Source organism: Trichomycterus rosablanca, chromosome 5 (assembly GCF_030014385.1).
Source record: "Trichomycterus rosablanca isolate fTriRos1 chromosome 5, fTriRos1.hap1, whole genome shotgun sequence".
In the NCBI taxonomy this organism is placed as follows: Eukaryota; Metazoa; Chordata; class Actinopteri; order Siluriformes; family Trichomycteridae; genus Trichomycterus; species Trichomycterus rosablanca.
The window spans coordinates 23,184,727-23,205,521 of NC_085992.1; the positions used below are offsets into that span (position 1 = coordinate 23,184,727).

The 20,795-nt window shown below is 39.9% G+C and overlaps 2 protein-coding genes across 2 annotated transcripts in view; one reads left to right on the top strand and one right to left on the bottom strand.

Moving 5' to 3' along the window:
• Positions 1-5,399: 5,399 nt before the first annotated feature.
• Positions 5,400-15,378, bottom strand: LOC134314998 (kelch-like protein 31). Its single transcript, XM_062995870.1, has 3 exons — positions 15,294-15,378; positions 9,131-10,333; positions 5,400-8,439 (listed from the first exon to the last, which is right to left on the bottom strand). The coding sequence occupies exons 2-3, from the start codon at positions 10,303-10,305 to the stop codon at positions 7,707-7,709; spliced, it is 1,908 nt and encodes a 635-aa protein (XP_062851940.1). The 5' UTR covers positions 10,306-10,333; positions 15,294-15,378; the 3' UTR covers positions 5,400-7,706.
• Positions 15,379-19,766: 4,388 nt separating this feature from the next.
• Positions 19,767-20,795, top strand: part of LOC134314753 (elongin-A-like) — a 31,751-nt gene continuing 30,722 nt past the window's right edge. The window contains exon 1 of the mRNA XM_062995447.1: positions 19,767-19,838. Within this exon, the coding sequence (XP_062851517.1) occupies positions 19,767-19,838 (72 nt within the window). The remainder of the gene's footprint in view (positions 19,839-20,795) is intronic.

Here is a 20,795-nt window from a genome sequence, read left to right on the forward strand (position 1 = left end):
GACACACGGTGACCCTGACCAGGGTGAAACAGTGGTAACACATAAAAAATCTGGCGCCCAGATGGTGCAGTAGTAAAACACGATAGCACACCAGAGCTGACATTTCGAACTCGTCAGTTTGAAACTCAGCTCTTCCATCCGGCAGGCTGGGCGCCTGCATGAACAACGATTAGCTGTTGTTTATACAGAGTGGGAGTCGGATAGGGACTCCTCATAACTGAGGCAAGTACGACCTCTGCTGGCTGATTGATGGTGCCTGCACAGAAGCAAGAAATAATGCGTTGATCAGGGTGTGGCTCTCTGTACACAAAGCTGATCAGCATTTAAAGGTGAAAAGATGCAGTTGGCTACTGCACACGTGTCGGAGGGGGCGTGTGTCAGTCTCGCTCTCTTCAATCAGGATGAGAATCAGCATCAGTAGAGAGGAAGCATAATACATTCGGGTAATTAGATATGCTAAAAGTCGGGAGAAAATGGGTAGAAAATGCATTAAACCCATTAAAAATGTATTCAATTAAAATTGATTTTACCACTTAGCCTCAATACAACACTTTCCCAGATCTACAAGTTTCATTGTTTATTTATTTACTTGTTTTTACTTGTTGGACCTGCCATGACCCTAACCAAAATAAAACGTTGAATAAAATAAAATAACTGGCACCTTTATATCAGTGCTGTATTACCAAAAAACATACTATTTAAATGCTAACTTTATGTCACTTTTCTCTCCTTTTTATTTAGCTTAAATTGCAAATCTTGCTTTTTAAAACAATAATATATTTTTTTATTTGCTTGAGTAGTGCGTTAATAGCCCACTTATCACCTGCTGGGGCGGCACGGTGGCTCTATGGGTAGCACAGTAAGAAAATCCTGGGTTCGATCCCCAGGTGGGGCACATCCGGGTCCTTTCTGTGTTGAGTCCAAAGACGTGCACTTTTCTTTCCTTTTTATATGTTTTTAGCTTAAATTGCAAATGTTACATTTTAAAACAATAGTATATACACTGATCATCCATAATATTAAAACCACCTCCTTGTTTCTACACTCACTGTCCATTTTATCAGCTCCACTTACCAAGAACTACTCTGCAGTTCAACAATTACTGACTGATGTCCATCTATTTCTCTACATATTGTTTTTAGCCTGCTTTCAACCTGTTCTTCAATGGTCAGGACCCCCACAGGACCACCACAGAGCAGGTATTATTTAGGTGGTGGATCATTCTCAGCACTGCAGTGACAATGACATGGTGGTGGTGTGTTAGTGTGTGTTGTGCTGGTATGAGTGGATCAGACACAGCAGCACTGCTGGAGTTTTTAAATACCGTGTCCACTCACTGTCCACTCTGTTAGACACTCCTACCTAGTTGGTCCACCTTGTAGACATAAAGTCAGAGATGATCACACATATATTGCTGCTGTTTGAGTTGGTCATCATCTTCTAGACCTTCATCAGTGGTCACAGGATGCTGCCCATGGGCCGCTCTTGGCTGGATATTTTTGTTTGGTGGACTATTCTGAGTCCAGCAGTGACAGTGAGGTGTTAAAAAACTCCATCAGCACTGCTGTGTCTGATAACACTCATACCAGCACAACACACACTAACACATCACCACCATGTCAGTGTCACTGCAGTGCTGAGAATGATCCACCACCCAAATAATGCCTACTCTGTAGTGGTCCTGGGAGAGTCCTGACCATTGCAGAACAGCATAAAAGGGGGATAACAGATGGACCACAGTCAGTAATTGTAGAACTACAAAGTGCTTCTATATGGTAAGTGGAGCTGATAAAACAAGGAGGTGGTTTTAATGTTACGGCTGATCAGTGTATATATTTTACTTGCTTGAGTAGTTCGTTTATAGGCAGCTTATCAGCTGCTGATACTGTAATACTGTTCCAGACCATCAGAGGTCACCGTCGCCTGAACTCTTATCAGTCACATGGTCACACACCACTCACCAGACTTACAGTTAGTAAAAAACACTACAGCCTGCAGTTACACTGTGGTGCAGAAGTACAGAAAAGTCATGGGTTACTTTTTTTTTTTAACTCGTGATCAAATCTCGTGATTTTATTTCGTAACAAAAGTTGCTTTCTTAAGACTTATTTTCCAGTGTTCTCAAGATATTGCATACACTATTGCGATGAAGACTAATTAGGAAACTGTCTATCACTGATAAACATACAGTTATCCTCCTGTGGATAACAAAGTGACAAAGTGGTTATATAAATTATTGCAATGTCAATAAGTCAGTCAATCAAATCATAGTTTAGGAGTACCCTGGTGAGTACAGTTCACTTAACAGCTGCTCGTGTGGCTTACTAGGTAGAGCTGGCTTTTTTTTAATCTAGCCTGGATAATTGTCATAGTAATAATATATCAGTACAGTGGTACCTTGTAACTCAACGCCCCCTAAACTTAAAATCTTTGAAACTCAATGCCCTTTGTTGAGAAATTTGTACCCTTAAACTCAACATTTCCCTTAAACTCAATGTGTTCCGTTTTTTTTTTTTTTTTTTTTAATAAATTCATTTACTTCCTTTCAGATTAACATTGAACAACTGCTTTGTTCAGAGCTCGGCTTGAGCGGTGCAGTAAAACATCATCAAAGTGTGCATATAAGACGAATCTGCATTTGTGTGTAATTTGTGTGTTATTTTCAGTGTATAAGTGTCAAAAACAACCCTATTATTTTACATAAGCCTAAAATATATACAGTTCCACGGGACCATGGAAGGCATTAACAGGTTTCCCATATATCCTTATGGTAAAAATACCTTGAAACTTAGTGCCTTTTAAACTCAACGCCAGTCCCAGAACCAATTGATGTTGAGTTTCAAGGTACCACTGTATATACATACATACATACATATTATATTATATATTATTTATATTATTATATTATATATTATATATATTAATCTATCAATTCAGTAGCACATCCCAGACAAGGTGCCAGTCCATCACAGGGCTTTGTTTTTGTCGAATTCCCTATTGCATCTTCATCTCCTCCTCAATGGCCAAGAAGGAACTACAGACTAGACCACTGATGGTGACACCTTGACCACACAGTAGAGGTCGCTGTTGCAAGAACAAGAAAGGCAGTAGTATTGATGGCTTAGACACGAGAATGCATTTACATTTACATTTTACATTTTTGGCATTTCGCAGACGCCCTTATCCAAAGCGACTTACAGTACAGTTACAGTTTACATTCTGAGCAATTGAGGGTTAAGGGCTTTGCTCAAGGGCCCAACAGCAGCAACCTGGCAGTTGTGAGGCTTGAACCAGCGACTTTCTGATTACTAGTCCGGTACCCTAACCACTAGGCTACAGCTTGACTACACCCAACCTGATTTACTGATCCAGATGCTTTTATAACCGTCTCATCTTAAGCATGTCTTGCTGTAAAGATAAGGACCTCAGCATCCGAGTCTCCATGAAAATGTGTTAAAAGGAAAAACATCCAACACGTTTTCCTTTATATTTCTGAATGAAGAACTTAAGAGGACATTCATTAGACCTTACTTTATAATATACCAATTGAATGATTATATCATATTCCATTATTGTTTCATTTCTCTGTATTACTAAAATGTAATTTTATGCACTACGTGTGTCATGGTTGGTCCTACATGCATTTAAAATGCCTTAAAACAGTTTACTAAACATTTAAAAAAAAACTGTTTACACCATGCCACATTTCTAATACAATAGACCCTTGACTTACGAATGTAATTGGTTCTGAAGGGCTGAAGTCAAAGTGTTCGTTAGTTAAATCTATTTTTCCTATAAGCAATAATGTAAATAGAATTAATCCCAAACCACCCCCTTACCTAACCTTTCTAATGTCTTAAATGGTCTTTTTTGTTATAAATACAACTATATTTTCCCTTAAATCTTAAATGATAGAATCTACATTCCTGTAATAAACAATAATAAACAACAATACACAGTAGTACTGTACATAAAACACACACCACATTTCAGTACAGTATGTGTGCTGTACCATACATCATAATAAATTTCCTTCTTTTTATATAAAATGTATCTTCCAGAAACAACAATAACTCATATTTCCCTATTATTTCCCTCTTTATTTCAATAGTGATGTATTTTGTAGGTGTAATTGAACGAAAGAAAGAATACTTTACTGAGCCGAATTCCTTCTTCTCTCTCACTCACTGTCTTCTCTGTCTGATACACAGTGACAGCTACTGGCAGGAGTAATTATACAACACATCAAATAGTGATTTTTTCATTTTCTCACCACTGCACTTTCTCTGCATCTTCTTTGGGGACATTTTAATATAGAATTTTACAAAATATAAAGAAAACACTGGAAAAACACCGTCCGCTGTCCGAATGTTCGCTCACTATATATATATATACAGTATATATAGAGAGAGAGAGACGGTTGGAGTCAACTTGTTCGTGACGTCACGTGTTTCATGAATTTCTATTCGTAATCCGAAATTTGTTTGTACGTTAAGTTGAAAAAGATCGTTCGTAACCCAAAATGTTCGTATGGTAAACCATTCGTAACTCAAGGGTCTACTGTATGTATGTACTGCCTTTGTCTGTCCTGTATAAAAAGTTTGTAAGTGTGTAAAAAGTCTAATCAGCGACCTCTGTTCTCACAGGTTTACAGGACTTCTCAGCTACTAGGTATATTATCTCCTAAAAATGTGAGTGACAGTTCATCCAGGACCACTGATCACCAACCTCAGAATCACATTTTTGGCTCAACCTCTGGCTGATCCCATGTCCATTTCAGTCTCCCCCAATCTGACAATGACCAAGGGGGACCACGCAGACTCATTTTTAGTCAACAACCCCCAGAAGATCTTCTTTACCTACCATCATAAATGTTGGTAAGGTGGTTTGTTATATAAATTCAGTAGAATTTTAAATCTTAAGATTTGTCCACATTTTATCAAGTTTACTATACATATAAGTTAATTCAACTAGTAATGCTATTTTTTCATTACTAGTCTTTAATTCATTTTCACTCAGTCTATCCCATTTTGAGAAGTGTTGTTAATAGAACTGGTACTCTATTAATTAAATATTATTAACATAAAATAGTCTCTCATATTCTATTTATAGTAACAAAGTTTCCCTGCATTTACTAGAGGTTCAGTTATACTGGTATCTGAGTTGAAAATACTACACCTTTCTGTCTTCAGGGATGGCCAATTATGTCTAAGACTCATATTTGACTTCATCATAATTATGAAAACAATACACAAAACATTCTTTAAAGGTAAAATCATATAAAAATGCTGGAGAAAATCAGAGCTTTCGTATTTGGGTAACAAGTAAATTCTAAATGAGTAAGAAGATCTTGATAATATCTACATCAGAGAATCAACTACAAAAAAGACAACTAACACTTATAGGAACCTTTTAATAAATATGTAGAACTTGGACAAGTACAATGAATCGGCATAAATACAAAATGCTTTTCATTTAAAATGAGTCAGTTTAAAAAATCACAGTGGTGTGCAGTTGTCGCAATACTTTGTTTCCAAGAACCTACAATTAATAAAATCATGAGCTGTCAGGAGTTCATCATGACGATCCAGAAAGCTCAGGCACATAACTTAGATTTCAGTAGCCCTTCAAACGTTTTACAAAACATACCATCACTGTCACCCTTTGTGTCCCTATTCAACTTTCATCATGACTCTTGTAATGTTTCCTGTCTTTGATGTTTGATATTGCTATATCCAAAGCAGCCATCATGCACACTTCTACTCAAGTGTCAAGTGGGAGACACAACTTTCATCGCAACTACTTCTGGTAAGTGGGATTAAATTAATTAGCAGTGGATGTTTAGTGGTTTAGGTAGTAAACTAGTATTCAGAAGGTTGCTAGTTCAAGCCCAAACACCACCAAGTTGCCACTGTTGGGCCCCAGAGCCAAATAAGTCTCTCTGGATAAAAGTGTCTGCTAAATGTAAATTAAAATCCTCAATTCTCACCACATTCTTGAAAAGAAACATATATCATGATAAGCTTATCTCATTATGGAAAACAAAAATTTGTTAAATAATTGTTCACTTATGTCTATCATTGGCATCATTGAAAGTTCTTGTGTACAAACAATTTTGTATAGATTAGTTCTATGCACCCAATGCATGTTACATTATTGAGAAGGGCTGAATAAGCAATTATAGAACCCTTGGCCCCTTTCAAAAGTAACTGTATAATAAATAACCTCTAAATCATTTTTTTATTCTTTTCACATCCATTTTTCAAAATAAAAGACAAAAAAAAAACTACCTTCGAAAACAAACCTAATTATTTAATAGTATTCTCCCAACCTTTGAACCACTTTAATACTTTCAGATTCAGGCAACTAATTTAACACACAGGGTGCTCGGATGGCGCGGCATTCTAATGCGATGTGAAGACCCAAGTTCCAGTTCCAGACTGACAGCAGTGTCAGTCTTGTACTCTCTTGGTTGTGTTTTAGAGAAAGAGAGCTGGTAAATAACCTTGCTCCTGTAACATCAACTCCTGGTTTATAAGAGCGGCACAGTGGCTTGACATGTAGCACTGGGTTTGATTCCCAGGTGGAGCAGTCCAAGTCCTATTTGTGTGAAGTTTGCTTGTTTACCCAGCGTCTGTGTGGGTTTCCTCCAGGAGCTCCAGTTTCTTCCCACAGTCCAAAGACATGCAAGTTAAATGAATTGGAGATACAAAATTGCCCTTGACAGTGTTTGACATTGAACTTCAGCTGATGAATCATGTTTAACCTGTAACTACCTGTCCTGTCATTAATGTAACCAAGGTGTATGATATAACATTAAAATCCTAAGAAACAAACCAAGGTCCATTATGAAGTGATTATCACTATGCCCTAACACCAAAGAGCCTATAAGCTCACTCTGAAGGGGGAATAAAAATAACCATTTGTAACAGACTTCCAACTTTATTTTTAAAGTCTGTAAGTTATAATCACATTTTTTAATTCAAATTGCATCTCTGTTTAATCTTGCTGGTTGTCGTAGAACTTCTAAGGCCTAAAATGTTCAGTACGTTCCTTGAAAAACTGCTGATGCAAAATGCCTGTAAAAGATTGGAATGACTCCATCAAGCAGTCCCACTTCAAACTGCCACCTAATATTGGAGGATGATTACTTCAGATTGGACTGCAGCCCTACTGCCTGAATGAGGTGCCAGCACAAGCTGCAGTAAAGCTCTCTGTAAGAATCTGTCACCGACAGGTGTGAAGGAGCGGGTACAATTTTTATAGCAGGCACGTGCTAGCATGCTGTCCTTGGTCAGCGAGGCTGTTATGCAAGCAGCAGAGGTCACCAGAATGCATAAAAGTATGTACTAATTAACACAAAATGTGAATAACCTTGCATTCAGACTAGCAGCCACCATGTCACTGGTGTTGCTTAAAGTCTCCTTGATTGTGTATTGAACCACGGGCTCTGTCCAAGAATTAATAATGACCTAAATGTATATGGTCTGTTGTATGTGTAATTATGACATACCATTGTTACTTTCATTAGCTTATGTATGATTGTTTTCATTTCATTTGGGGCAGCAATAAATAAGAAATGGTTGGTCTTAATGTGAACAGTAACCTGAAGCAAACAGAAACCTTGGGAATTTATTATCTTTTTTAGAAGGATCAAGTGAAGTATATTTCCCTATTCTAAATCCTATATTAGCTTTATATGCCACCTATATACTGACAGGAGCAGATGATACTGAGCTAGCCCTTGATTCTCTTGTTTTTCGGGTGGGGATGGTAATAACACAGCATGAGATGCCCACTGTGGCCTCAGGCAGCTCATCCTCCTCAGTCCATTCATTAAGGTCAGGGTTGTACACCTGAATGCACTTCTTGTACTTCTTCTCCACCTCGTTCCATCCACCCAAGAGGTAAATCTTGTTATTCAGAGTGGAAACACCGGCTGTGCTCACTCCCGTGTGCAAGGGGGCAACATAGCTCCACTGACCCGAATGTGGGTTAAAACATTCGACTGGCAAGACATCTACCCTCTCTCCGCGCCCGCCAAGTTGGCTGCCACCAATAACATAAGCCCGATCACCAATAGTGGTGGAACAATGCCATCCTCTTGGGGTGCTAAGGCTGTTTTTATCTTGCCAGCTGTCTGTTGACGGGTCGTAAGAACATACTGCCCTAGAATAGGCGTTGTTTATGTAACCTCCGGTTACCAAGATCTTGCCATCAATGACTGTGCTAGCATGACAGCATCTGGATACTTCCATGGGGGCCTTCATCTGCCACTGATTCGAGGATGGAACATAGCACTCAACAGAGGCCTGGCAGCCATCCGAGTTACGGCCACCCACAGCAAACAGGAGACCATTGAACGTGTTGAGGCTGAAGTGTGTACGCTTTTGAATCATGCTGGTAAGATGGAGCCATGCGTTGAATCGGGGGTCATATCTGTAAATAAAAAACACAAGTAATTGCTTAGTCAAGGCAAAACACATGCAAAGAACCATTATAACTGTTCATGATGCACACAAAAAAGTACAACAGTGCCAGAAGGTTCCCACTGCCCAGAGAAACTGCCCTCTTCTTTTTTTTTATTTTTATTTTTTTTTTCCCCCTTTTTCTCCCCCTTTCTCCCCCTTCCAACTGTTCAATTTGCATCGTGCTTCCTCTCTGTCTATGCCGAATCCTGCCCTGACCGAGGAAATCAAAGCCAAGCCATATCCCCTCTGAAACATAGGCAGCAGCCGGATGCATTTTTGCCACCCACACATTGATGAGTTTGGCGCCACCTAGTGTTGCATGCGGAGAGACACACCCTAAGGGCACTCTTTCTCATCTCTGTGCAGGCGCCTCTAATCAGCCGGCAGAGGTCGTAATCGCATTCTGACAGAGAGAGACCCACATCCGGTTCTTTGTCCCACCCCCAACTGAGCAACCGGCCAATCGTTGCTCATACAGCCACTCAGCCTCGAACCGGTGAGGCAGAGCTGGATTCGATACGAGGTACTCAGAATCCAGCTCTGGTTGCAGCGTGTCTTTTTACCGCTGCGCCACCTGAGCAGCTTGAAACTGCCCTCTTCTAAATGTGAGTGTGTTACTAACCAGTTTCATGTAGTGCCAAAACTTGAGAAACATTTACCTGCAGAAATTGCTAACAGCATGTTTTGCTTGGTTCCTTGCATCATTCTGGTCTTCACCACCAGCCACATAGAGGAAGCCATCCAGGACAGCAACACATTGGTTAAAGCTCTTTGCAGGCATCTCACTCAGACGATTCCAAATGTTGTCCTCATCTCTATAAAGAATGTCCTTGCTGAGGGACTTTTCAGTCAAAGCAGGTCGTCCTCCCACCGTAAGCAGTACTTTCTGGCCACCGCGAACCTTGGTTCTTCTGGACTGAAGAATGTTCTGTTGATATGGCAGCAGATGGTAATTCATGGCATCTACCAGAAGACGGTGGCACTCTGCATCCTGCATCATCCTGGGAACGCTCTGCACGTGGCTAACCAGGTCCTGAGGAGAGATGGTACCAAAGCGAATGTGTGTCAGCAGGTCCGGTGCATATTTTAGTCTCTTCTCATCAAAGTCCAGCCACTTGACTGCAATCTGGAAGGCCGTGAGCTCAGACGGCAGCTGCAGGGAGTCATCTGTAAGAAAGTCGCTGATCTGTTCGTAGGTGAGCTTCAGGAATTGCTCCATCTCTGAGAACTCAATGAAGTTCTCATGCATAAACTTTTGAGCTGCTTCTTTGGTGTCTTTTAGGTTGTATGTATCAGCAATGTTGACTACATACATACAATTTTCCACACTTATTTCTTGCATTAGGAAGTCACTGCACATTTTGACCAGGGTTTGGATCTGCAGAAACATGGCTGCTGAAATCGTGCTACCGATGGTGTAGAGTGACAGGGTCAGTTTTCCAGAGTAGGCATATGTGATGGCTGTGGCCAAACCAACTGGGGAAATCTCATTAAGGTCAATTTTTTGAAGTGTTGGTTCCTTCTTTAACATGTTGTGTACATACTCACTACAAGAAGCCATTACAACTTTGTGAACGTCGAAGGCCTTGGATTTAGTTGCTAGTGTCAGATCACACAGGAAACTATCTTGTCTCATGTTACTGAGGCCCTGCAGGAGGTTAGGGGCATAGACAGCATCTGTAACCTCTGTCGAGATACAGCTAAAGCCATTTGCACCTTCTAAAAGAGTGTTCAGCCCATTGATTTTGTTTACCGGGCTGTCCTCCACCAAAATAGTCATCTCATTGATGTCTGCTTTATTCTTCTTTGCGGCCTTGTTCTTTTTGGGTGCCATGACTGTTGCAGCTGGTCACCGCCCAGACCTATAGATAAAGAGATGATAATACACAACTGATGAGCCAAAATATTAAAACAACGTGCACAGCAATGTCTGTTTTATAACAATAATGCATGCCATAGTCAAGACTATATAAAAAGTTGAGCTGATGGTAGTTACTGGTAATACGGTAGAATGAAACAGATTTTGGCAGCATAAAGACCTGAGTGACTTTGATGAGGGCCAAATCATTATGGCCAGATGACTGGGTGGAAGTATTTCTGAAACAGCTAGGGGTGTCCACAGGAAGCATTGGTGAGAACCCACTGACAGTGATATAATAAAGACAAGCCATATACTGACGACAGGTTTTTGGGCGGCCAAGACTCATTGATGCCAGAGGACATAAAGGCTATGGCGTCTGGTATGGAACTACATTGGCCTCAGTTGCAGATAATCTTAATACTGATGATGGAGGAATGTGTCATAACACAGTCAAAGTGCAGATGCTTTCTCCTGTCCACCTTCAAAACCATCTACAATAAGCACAGAGGCATCAGAACTGGACATCGGACCTGTTTTCTCTAAGACCATTTCCAGATTTTCAAATGCTGCTGGAACATCCATTGTTAAGTAAGCTTTACACTAATCATCCATAACATTAAAACCACCTCATTGTTTCTACACTCACTGTCCATTTGATCAGCTCCACTTACCATATAGAAGCACTACGATTACTGAGTGTAGTCTATATATTTCTCTGCATGCTTTGTTAGCCCATTTCATGCTGTTCTTCAATGGTCAGGACTCTCCCAGGACCACTACAGAGCAGGTATTATTTAGGTGGTGGATGATTCTCAGCACTGCAGTGACACTGACATGGTGGTGGTGTGTTAGTGTGTGTTGTGTTGGTATGAGTGGATCAGACATAGCAATGCTGATGGAGTTTTTAAACACCTCACTGTCACTGCAGTGCTGAGAATGATCCACCACCTAAATAATACCTGCTCTGTGGTGGTCCTGTGGGGGTCCTGACCATTGAAGAACAGGGTGAAAGCAGGCTAAAAGGTATGTAGAGAAATAGATGGACTACAGTCAGTAATTGTAGAACTACAAAGTGCTCCTATATGGTAAGTGGAGCTGATAAAATGGACAGTGTGTAGAAACCAGGAGGTGGTTTTAATGTTATGGCTTTTTTTTTTTCCCTTTTTCTCCCCCTTTAGCGCATCCAATTGTTCAATTTGCATCGTGCTTCATCTCTTCGTCTATGCCGAACCCTGCCCTGACAGAGGAGATCGAAGCTAACCCATATCCCCTCCGAAACATGAGCAGCAGCCGGATGCATTTTTGCCACCCACACATTTATGAGTTTGGCGCCACCTAGCGTTGCATGCGGAGTGACACACCCTAAGGGCACTCTTCCTCATCTCTGTGCAGGCGCCTCTAATCAGCCGGCAGAGGTCGTAATCGCATTCTGACAGAGAGAGACCCACATCCGGTTCTTTGTCCCACCCCCCAACTGAGCAACCAGCCAATCATTGCTCATACAGCCACTCAGCCTCGAACCGGTGAGGCAGAGCTGGATTCGATACGAGGTACTCAGAATCCAGCTATGGTTGCAGCGTGTCTTTTTACCGCTGCGCCACCTGAGCGGCCCTATTTAGTCTTTTGACTGGATTAGAAACATTTTCATTAGACACGCTCCAAAATCTATTTTAATATTCATGGTTATTAAATAGGGTGTTCAACAAGCTCATGGCCAGGTGTCCACTGTGCAAAAGCCTAGACATATTTTTTTTCTGGGGAAAATTTAAATTTAAAGTTGAAGAGAATTGTCTGGGCATTTAAGGAGACAATAATTAATTTAGTAGGTGTCTAGCTCAAAGCATGAATAAACAAATACAACAAACATGTTAAACAGGAGAACTGAGGTAAGCCCTCCAAACTGCCCAAAGCACATTAGCTGATTTACTTATTAAACTTCACCACACTATTAAAGGAGCAATAATGCTTTTCTTGAATGCAGATACACATTTTTGCACCTTACTATACACCGATCAGCCATAACATTAAAACCACCTCCTTGTTTCTACACTCACTGGCCATTTTTCAGCTCCACTTACCATATAGAAGCACTTTGTAGTTCTACTATTACTAACTGTAATCCATCTGTTTCTCTGAATGCTTTGTTAGCCCCCTTTCATGCTGTTCTTCAGTGGTCAGGACTCTCCCAAGACCACTACAGAGTAGGTATTATTTGGGTGGTAGATCATTCTCAGCACTGCACTGACATTCACATGGTGGTGGTGTGATAGTGTGTGTTGTGCTGGTATAAGTGGATAGGTCACAGCAGCGCTGATGGAGTTTTTAAACACCTCACTGTCACTGGGCAGTGTCCTGTGACCACTGATGAAGGTCTAGAAGATGACCAACTCAAACAGCAGCAATAGATAAGTGATCGTCTCTGACTTCACATCTACAGGGTGGACCAACTAGGTAGGAGTGTCTAATAGAGTGGACAGTGAGTGGACACTTTAAAAACTCCATCAGCGCTGCTGTGTTTGATCCACTCATACCAGCACAACACACACTAACACACCACCACCATGTCATTGTCACTGCAGTGCTGAGAATGATCCACCACCTAAATAATACCTGCTCTGTAGTGGTCCTGTGGGGGTCCTGACCATTGGAGAACAGGGTGAAAGTAGGCTAAAAAAGCATGCAGAGAAACAGATGGACTACAGTCAGTAATTGTAGAACTTCAAAGTGCTTCTATATGGTAAGTGGAGCTGATAAAATGGACAGTGAGTGTAGAAACAAGGAGGTGGTTTTAATGTTATGGCTGATCAGTGTAAATCATTCAGCAGAATTTTTGAAGAGGTATTTTTGGCTGCATACTGGCTAGACTGCCCTAAATGTACTTATTCCAGTATTTTATTAAAATATAAAAAAGTAACACATTTTTTTTTAATATGAAGATTTACTGAATTTATGTGATATGATAAATGTACGCTTGTACGGCCTGAGTAAAATTTCACTAGTACTGAGTGCTGAGCACATTATCAGACCATTCCCTCATGTTTTTGGCAGTGATGTAGGTTTTTCAAAAATATAAAAAGCTTGGCATCTTAACAGGGGTATTTAGACCTTTTAAAACCAATGTGAGTGGCCAAAGTCCTGCAATGGATTGGCACCAGGGTATTCCTGCCTTGCGTCAAGTGATTTCAGGTTGTTTTATTTATTCATTAAGATTTTAATGTCATGTTTTACGCTTTGGTTACATTTCTGACAGAAACGGTAGTTACTCGTAACACATGATTCATCAGTTCAACAGTTTAATGTTTTTTTTTTTTTTTTTCAATTTTCTCCCCTAATCTACCCTTCACTGCTGACTGAGGACGCCTCTCAACTGACATACGCCCCCTCCGGCACGTACAGTCAGTGCAGACTGCATTTTTTACCTGCACGAGTCAAATTTATACACCCACGGGCACTGTGTACGGAGGGCCACACCCCTATCAGCATTATTCCTCAGCCCTGTGCAGGCGCCATCAGTCAGCCAGCAGGGGCCACAGTTGCACCAGTTATGAGGACCTATGATCTGACTTTTTACCCCTAACACCGAACAACAGCCAATCGTTGTTCATGCTGCCGCCCAGCCCAGACGGAAGGCAGAGCTGAAGTTCGATACGATGTATTCGAATCCCCAACTCTGGTGCACTAGTGTACTTTACCACTGCGCCACCTGAGCAGCTCAACAGTTTAATGTTGAACTGATGTTTAGTGCAGCTGTAGCCTAGTGGTTAAGGTACTACACCAGTAACCATAAGGTTGTCTGTTCAAGTCCCACCACTGCCAGGTTACCCCTGCTGGGCCCTTGAGCAAGGCCCTTAACCCTTAATTGCTTAGATTGTATACTGTCACAACTTTAAGTAGCTTTGGATAAAAGCGTCTGCTAAATGCCGAAAATGTAAATGTTAAACACAGTCACAGGACAATTTAGTATCTCCAGTTCACCTCACTTGCATGTCTTTGGACTGTGGGAGGAAACCGGAGCTCCCGGAGGAAACCACACGGACACGGGAAGAACATGCAAACTCCACACAGAAAGGACCCGGACCGAACCCAGGACCTTCTTGCTGTGAGGAGACAGTGCTACCCACTGAGCCACTGATTTCAGGTTAATTGGACCCGCTGTGACATTGACCAGGATAAAGCGATTGATGAAAATGAAGTGAAAAACATGTTACACAAAAGAAAAATAAATTTTGTAAAACATAATTTAATTTACTTGAACATGCCTATCAAGATTGTGAAAAAGTAATTGCTCCCTTGGTTACTTGATTTGACTACCAGGACAGATTATAACTATATTATATAACTAGATTATATAACTATAAAACTATAAAATGCTAAAACTGAAACAAGGTCTGTCTATATTGTCCTCAGAATACACTTCTATGTTGTTTCAGCATGCTACAGCATATCAACAAGTCTTTCAGTGCATCTGTCACAGTTTATCACAGCTGTAGCCAGGAATAGCAGCCATGCATCTCTCCCCCCTCACACTCCTTTTATAGGCTTTCTGTCAGGAACCACAATCTCTCTAGTACTAGACCTTTTACTATTTAAAATATATTAATTCTATTAAGTCTTTTATTCTCTATTCTTCTATATTTGCCTTAACAATTACAATGATCTGTGATCGTTTAAACTCAAGCCTGAATACGTCTGCCTGTACGTCTTGTACTCATTTTATTGTAAATAATTATGATTTCAACAGTGACAGTTATTTTGAGAAATAAAATTTAAACATGAGGGTATTATCAGGATGGCTGCAGTCTGTTTCTATAAATAAGATCCATGTATTTGCAACAATTCAAGAATTTAAGTTCTTTAAGTCTACAAGTCCTCCCAATGCAAAAATTAAAAATCAAAACTTTATTAACAGCAGTCAATTATTTAAAAGTAGTGAAAAAGTAAAATATAAAAGTTAAACATACCTATACGAAGATAATATGGGTGCCGGTAAGGAAAGGACTTGCACCTCCACGTTGGTGTGCAGGAGAAGAGAGAGACAGAGACAGAGACAGACAGAAACACTGAGACACACACTGAGTACGGTAGGTGGGTAATGATCAACTCCTCCTTTATCCCTCCACACTAGTGCTGCTCGACTCAGTGATTCATTCTAATTGATTCAGTTCACGACTCATCAACAACAACTGTGAAAACATCTCACCCTAACAAAAGGGGAGAAATCCAACCTTTATTTGAAGTAAATTCATTCATAGAAAAAAATGCCCTATCAAAAAATAGTTATTTCTAAACCACAATATTTTTTCTTCTAGATGTTCTTTAAACAATGAAACTAAAGCATTTTTAAACAATTTAGCAGTTTTATTTACTTTTGAAGGGGTCAGAGTAATCCATTAAATACCTGTTTCACTGGGGTATATACACTGATCAGCCATAACATTAAAACCACCTCTATATGTTTCTCTACATACTTTTTTAAGCCTGCTTTCACCCTGTTCTTCAATGGTCAGGACCCCCACAGGACCACCGCAGAGTAGATATTATTTAGGTGGTGGATCATTCTCAGCCCTGCAGTGACAATGACATGGTGATGGTGTGTTAGTGTGTGTTGTGCTGGTATGAGTGGATCAGACACAGCAGCACTGCTGGAGTTTTTAAATACTGTGTCCACTCACTGTCCACTCTATTAGACACTTCTACCTAGTTGGTCCACCTTGTAGATGTAAAGTCAGCGATGATCGCTCATCTATTGCTGCTGTTTGAGTTGGTCATCTTCTAGACCTTCATCAGTGGTCACAGGACGCTGCCCAGAGGGTGCTGTTGGCTGGATGTTTTTGGTTGGTGGACTATTCTCAGTCCAGCAGTGACAGTGAAGTGTTAAAAAACTCCATCAGCACTGCTGTGTCTGATCCACTCATACCAGCACAACACACACTAACACACCACCACCATGTCAGTGTCACTGCAGTGCTGAGAATGACCCACCACCCAAATAATACCTACTCTGTAGTGGTCCTGGGAGAGTCCTGACCATTGCAGAACAGCATGAAAAGGGGTCTAACAAAGCATGCAGAGAAACAGATGGACCACAGTCAGTAATTGTAGAGCTACAAAGTGCTCCTATATATTAAGTGGAGCTGATAAAATGGACAATGTGTGTAAAAAACAAGGAGGTGGTTTTAATGTTATGGCTGATTGGTGTATATGAAGTGACAAAGTGGTCACATTCTTCAACATGGAAAGACAAGAGAACACACAATTTAAATGAAATGAAATGTGTATTGACCTTCACAAAGCAGAGCATTACTATACAAATAGCTATTCACCTGAAAATGCCAATCCCTACATTTAGGGCAGTAATTAAAAAGGTCCAGTTAACTGTGACAGTATGGTAAAAGAGGTAAATGAAAATTCCTAAGGATCACTTTTGGAGAGTTCCTTGGGAAAAAACAGCATCTTAGGGTGACCAAGTCTTTATTTGGAGGGCTTGCCAAGAAATAGCCTGTTCCTGGGAAACAGGTAGTGCCTACCTCTTGGACTCCATGAAATACCAAGACATTTTAAATCAAAATCTATCTGCCTCTGCCAAGGAACTAAAGTAGGTCATCCTTAGATCTTCCAGCAAGACAATGATCCAAAAGATGTCAACACTAAAATGGTTCACTGAGCACAAAATCAAGCTTCAGCTCTGGCCATCTTAGTCCCCTGATCTAAATCTCATACTGTACTAAACTTTACTAAAAGAATATCAGTTTACTGCAGAACCCATGGTGTCAATAATATTCTGACACACCATGTGAAATACTGTTTAAGTGGATGCAGCCTGTTGCAATAGCATAACACCTTTTCCAGAAAAGTTGGGATGTTTTGTAAAATGCAGTAGAATGAAGAATCTGTGATTTGTTATTTCTCTGAATCTAAATTTTACTGACAAAAGTAGAAAGAAAATATTTCCAACGTTTTCACTGATCAACTATATTGTTTTTTGTAATTTTAAACACATTTAGAATTTTATACCTGTAGCACACTCAAAGTTGGGGCAAAGACAAAAAAGTAAAAAAAAATAAGGTAACAGTATTTTCAAACACTCCACAATAAGCAGATGAATATGTTCTAATAGGTGAGGGAATCATGATTGGGTATTAACAAAAGATACTAGAAAACTATGTCAAAATGTTTCATATTGAGCAGCTGGCAGGATAGTCGTCTCCAGAGCTTATTGAAAGATGTGTAACTGTGCAGGGGCCAGATCAGGTTGGCAATTAGCCAGCAAGTTTATCACTAATTAACTTGCCTAAATTGGGCTTTTAACTTTAGAATTTTGATTTGATTTTCATTAATATTGTAATATTCTATATTCTATAAGAATTTGTGAAGTTAGCAGGCAAAAAAGTGTAGGCTGGCACAACAATCTAATTTACTATGCCACCAGCCCATTGGAAATAACCATTAAGCTAGTAAGTATAAAAAAGTAGATGGCAATTTTACTTCTTTACACACACAAACACAGAGAACGCACACAGATAGCCGCAACTTATATTTACACAGAATAAATGATAACCGTCAACTAAGTGGTTAATCAGTGGGAAACAAATAAACAGATTCCTCTTTGTGGAGTGATTATTATATTGGTTGCCACATCCTAAGCATGTAGCTACAACACCTTGTGAAATGAAATTTTTACGAACAGTGATATTTTCATATTAACGATACATGACAACTTTAGTTTAGTAGTTTAGTATTCATTTATGACCAAGTTCAACATTGATTATCTGTTTTTGCAACCGCAAGTTACTAACAGTGTTTGTAAAGAATTTTAAAATTTGATCAACATATGCTCTAGTTATGGGCAAAGGTACAGAGGTTCCGTTTTGACTAACAGTGTACACAAGTGTGTGTGTGTGTGTGTGTGTGTGCGTGTGTGTGTGTGTGTGTGTATACTATACTACATACTAAATACATACTGTGTATGCATGTTCACTATATGGCCAAAACTATGTGCACATCTGTCATTAAGCTTGTTGGACATCCAATTTCAAACTTTTAATATTAATATAGAATCTTCCCTTAGTGCTATTACAACCTACACAAGATTGTGGAGCGTGCCAATGGCAATTTGTGTTCATTGTGTCAAACGTGCATTTTTTAGGTCTGGCACTGATGTTGGCAGAGGATACATGGCTCACAGCATGCCAAAGTCTTCATGTCATGTCTTTATGAGCCATGGTTTGTGCATAGGGGCAGAATCATGCTTGAACAATAAATCTACTTCATAATTGATTTAACTTGATTTTATATACTTGTTAGCAACGGTAATGGCTGAATTACCTGAACTCAGTGTTTAGAAGGTGTGTCCCTAACATACAACAATATATAATATATAACAATGTATATATAACAAAATATATAATTTATAGGTGTACACCGATCAGCCATAACATTACGGCTCCTAGTTTCTACACACATTGTCCACTTTATCGGCTTCACTTACCATATAGAAGCACTTTGTAGTTCTACAATTACTGACTGTAGTCCATCTGTTTCTCTACATGCTTTGTTAGCCCCCTTTCATGCTGTTCTTTAATGGTCAGGACTCTCCCAGGACCACTACAGAGTAGGTATTATTTGGGTGGCGGGTCATTCTCAGCACTGCAGTGACACTGACATGGTGGTGGTGTGTTAGTGTGTGTTGTGCTGGTATGTAGTGGATAAGACACAGCAATGCCGATGTAGTTTTTAAACACCTCACTGTCACTGCTGTACGAAGAATAGTCCACCAACCAAAAATATCCAGCCAACAGCGCCCCGTGGGCAGCGTCCCGTGACCACTGATGAAGGTTTAGAAGATGAAAAAACTCAAACAGCAGCAATAGATGAGCGATCGTCTCTGACTTTACATCTACAAGGTGGACCAACTAGGAAGGAGTGTCTAATAGAGTGGACAGTGAGTGGACACTGTATTTAAAAACTCCAGCAGGGCTGGTGTCTGATCCACTTATACCAGCACAACACACACTAACACACCACCACCATGTCAGTGTCACTGCAGTGCTGAGAATGATCCACCACCTAAATAATACCTGCTCTGTGGTGCACAGGACAGAGTGAAAGCAGGCTAAAAAAAGTATGTACAGAAATAGATGGTCTAGTCAGTAATTGTAGAACTGTACATGTTATACATGTATATGATCATGTATTCATCCTAAAATACACACATAAAAGCGTTATATTTGTATATCTAGTTGTGGATAATATATTTTTCATTAATTTATTCGTTCTTTAGATAAAAATGAATAGCTTGTATACTTTAATAATAACTTGGAAATTGTTTCATGCTTGGTCTCCGCCTTTATAAAAAAGCCGGTCAGTGTGGGTCGCGTTTTCTCTCAGAAGGAGAATGAGAGTGAGCGTGGGAGAGAGTGCTTCTTTCATTCAGTATGGCGTCTACAGACGTGAAAAAAGTGCTACAGCTGAAACATCAGCTAAAAGAGTGCACCGAGGGAACCACGGTATTGTTTTCTTCACCGACATGTTGCACACTAGCTAAAACTAATTACATTAAGCTCACGGTATTCCGTGCGTTTTTATGTGAACGTGCACCCTTGTGTTTACAGTTACACACGCCAGTTTTCTCACAGCTGCAGGAACTGACCTACATATAAGACACGATTATTTAATTTCACTCAGCAAAAACACCACAATCCATGCAACCCTGGTTAAGCTTTACCCCACCTGAACCCTCTCTCACTTTTTACAGCTCATTTACTCTTTTTATCAAGAAACATATTAAACGAGAAAAGAATTTTACTCGTTTTAGTGGTAAAGAACTACTTTTTAATGAACCACATCTAATGAAATAAAATGTAATGATAAAAGGTAACTAGGGGAACCTGTGTCGCTCGGATCACTGCACGGAATGTGCTTTATTTGGATCTAGGTATATGTTGTAATTTTAATGTAACAGAATAGTCTATGTAACATTTAACTAAATCCAGATTGTATGTAAATACAAGTATTTGTGGGGTTGTGATGTCTATAATTTATTGTTCATAATTTTGCAAATCTAAAACTGAAAAACATAAGACACAAATATGTTAAAACAATAGGATTTATTTATAATAAATATGGAGAAAATGTCACATCAGTAAAAGTCCAGACAGACAAAAAATCCTTGATGATAATGTTATTTACATTTTTGGCATTTAGCAAATGCTTTTTTAATCCAAAGCGACTTACAGTACTGTGACAGTATATTGTATAAGCAATTGAGGTTTAAGGACCTTGCTCAAGGGCCCAACAGTGGCGACCTGGTAGTGGCGGGGCTTGAACCAGCAATCTTTTGATTACTAGTCCAGTACCACTAGGCTACTACTGCCCTATATACCCCACCAAAGGCTCTGCATGCTTTAAACACAAGCATGGTGGACTCCTGTGATAAACCACCAGTTCCATGAGGTCAGAAATGA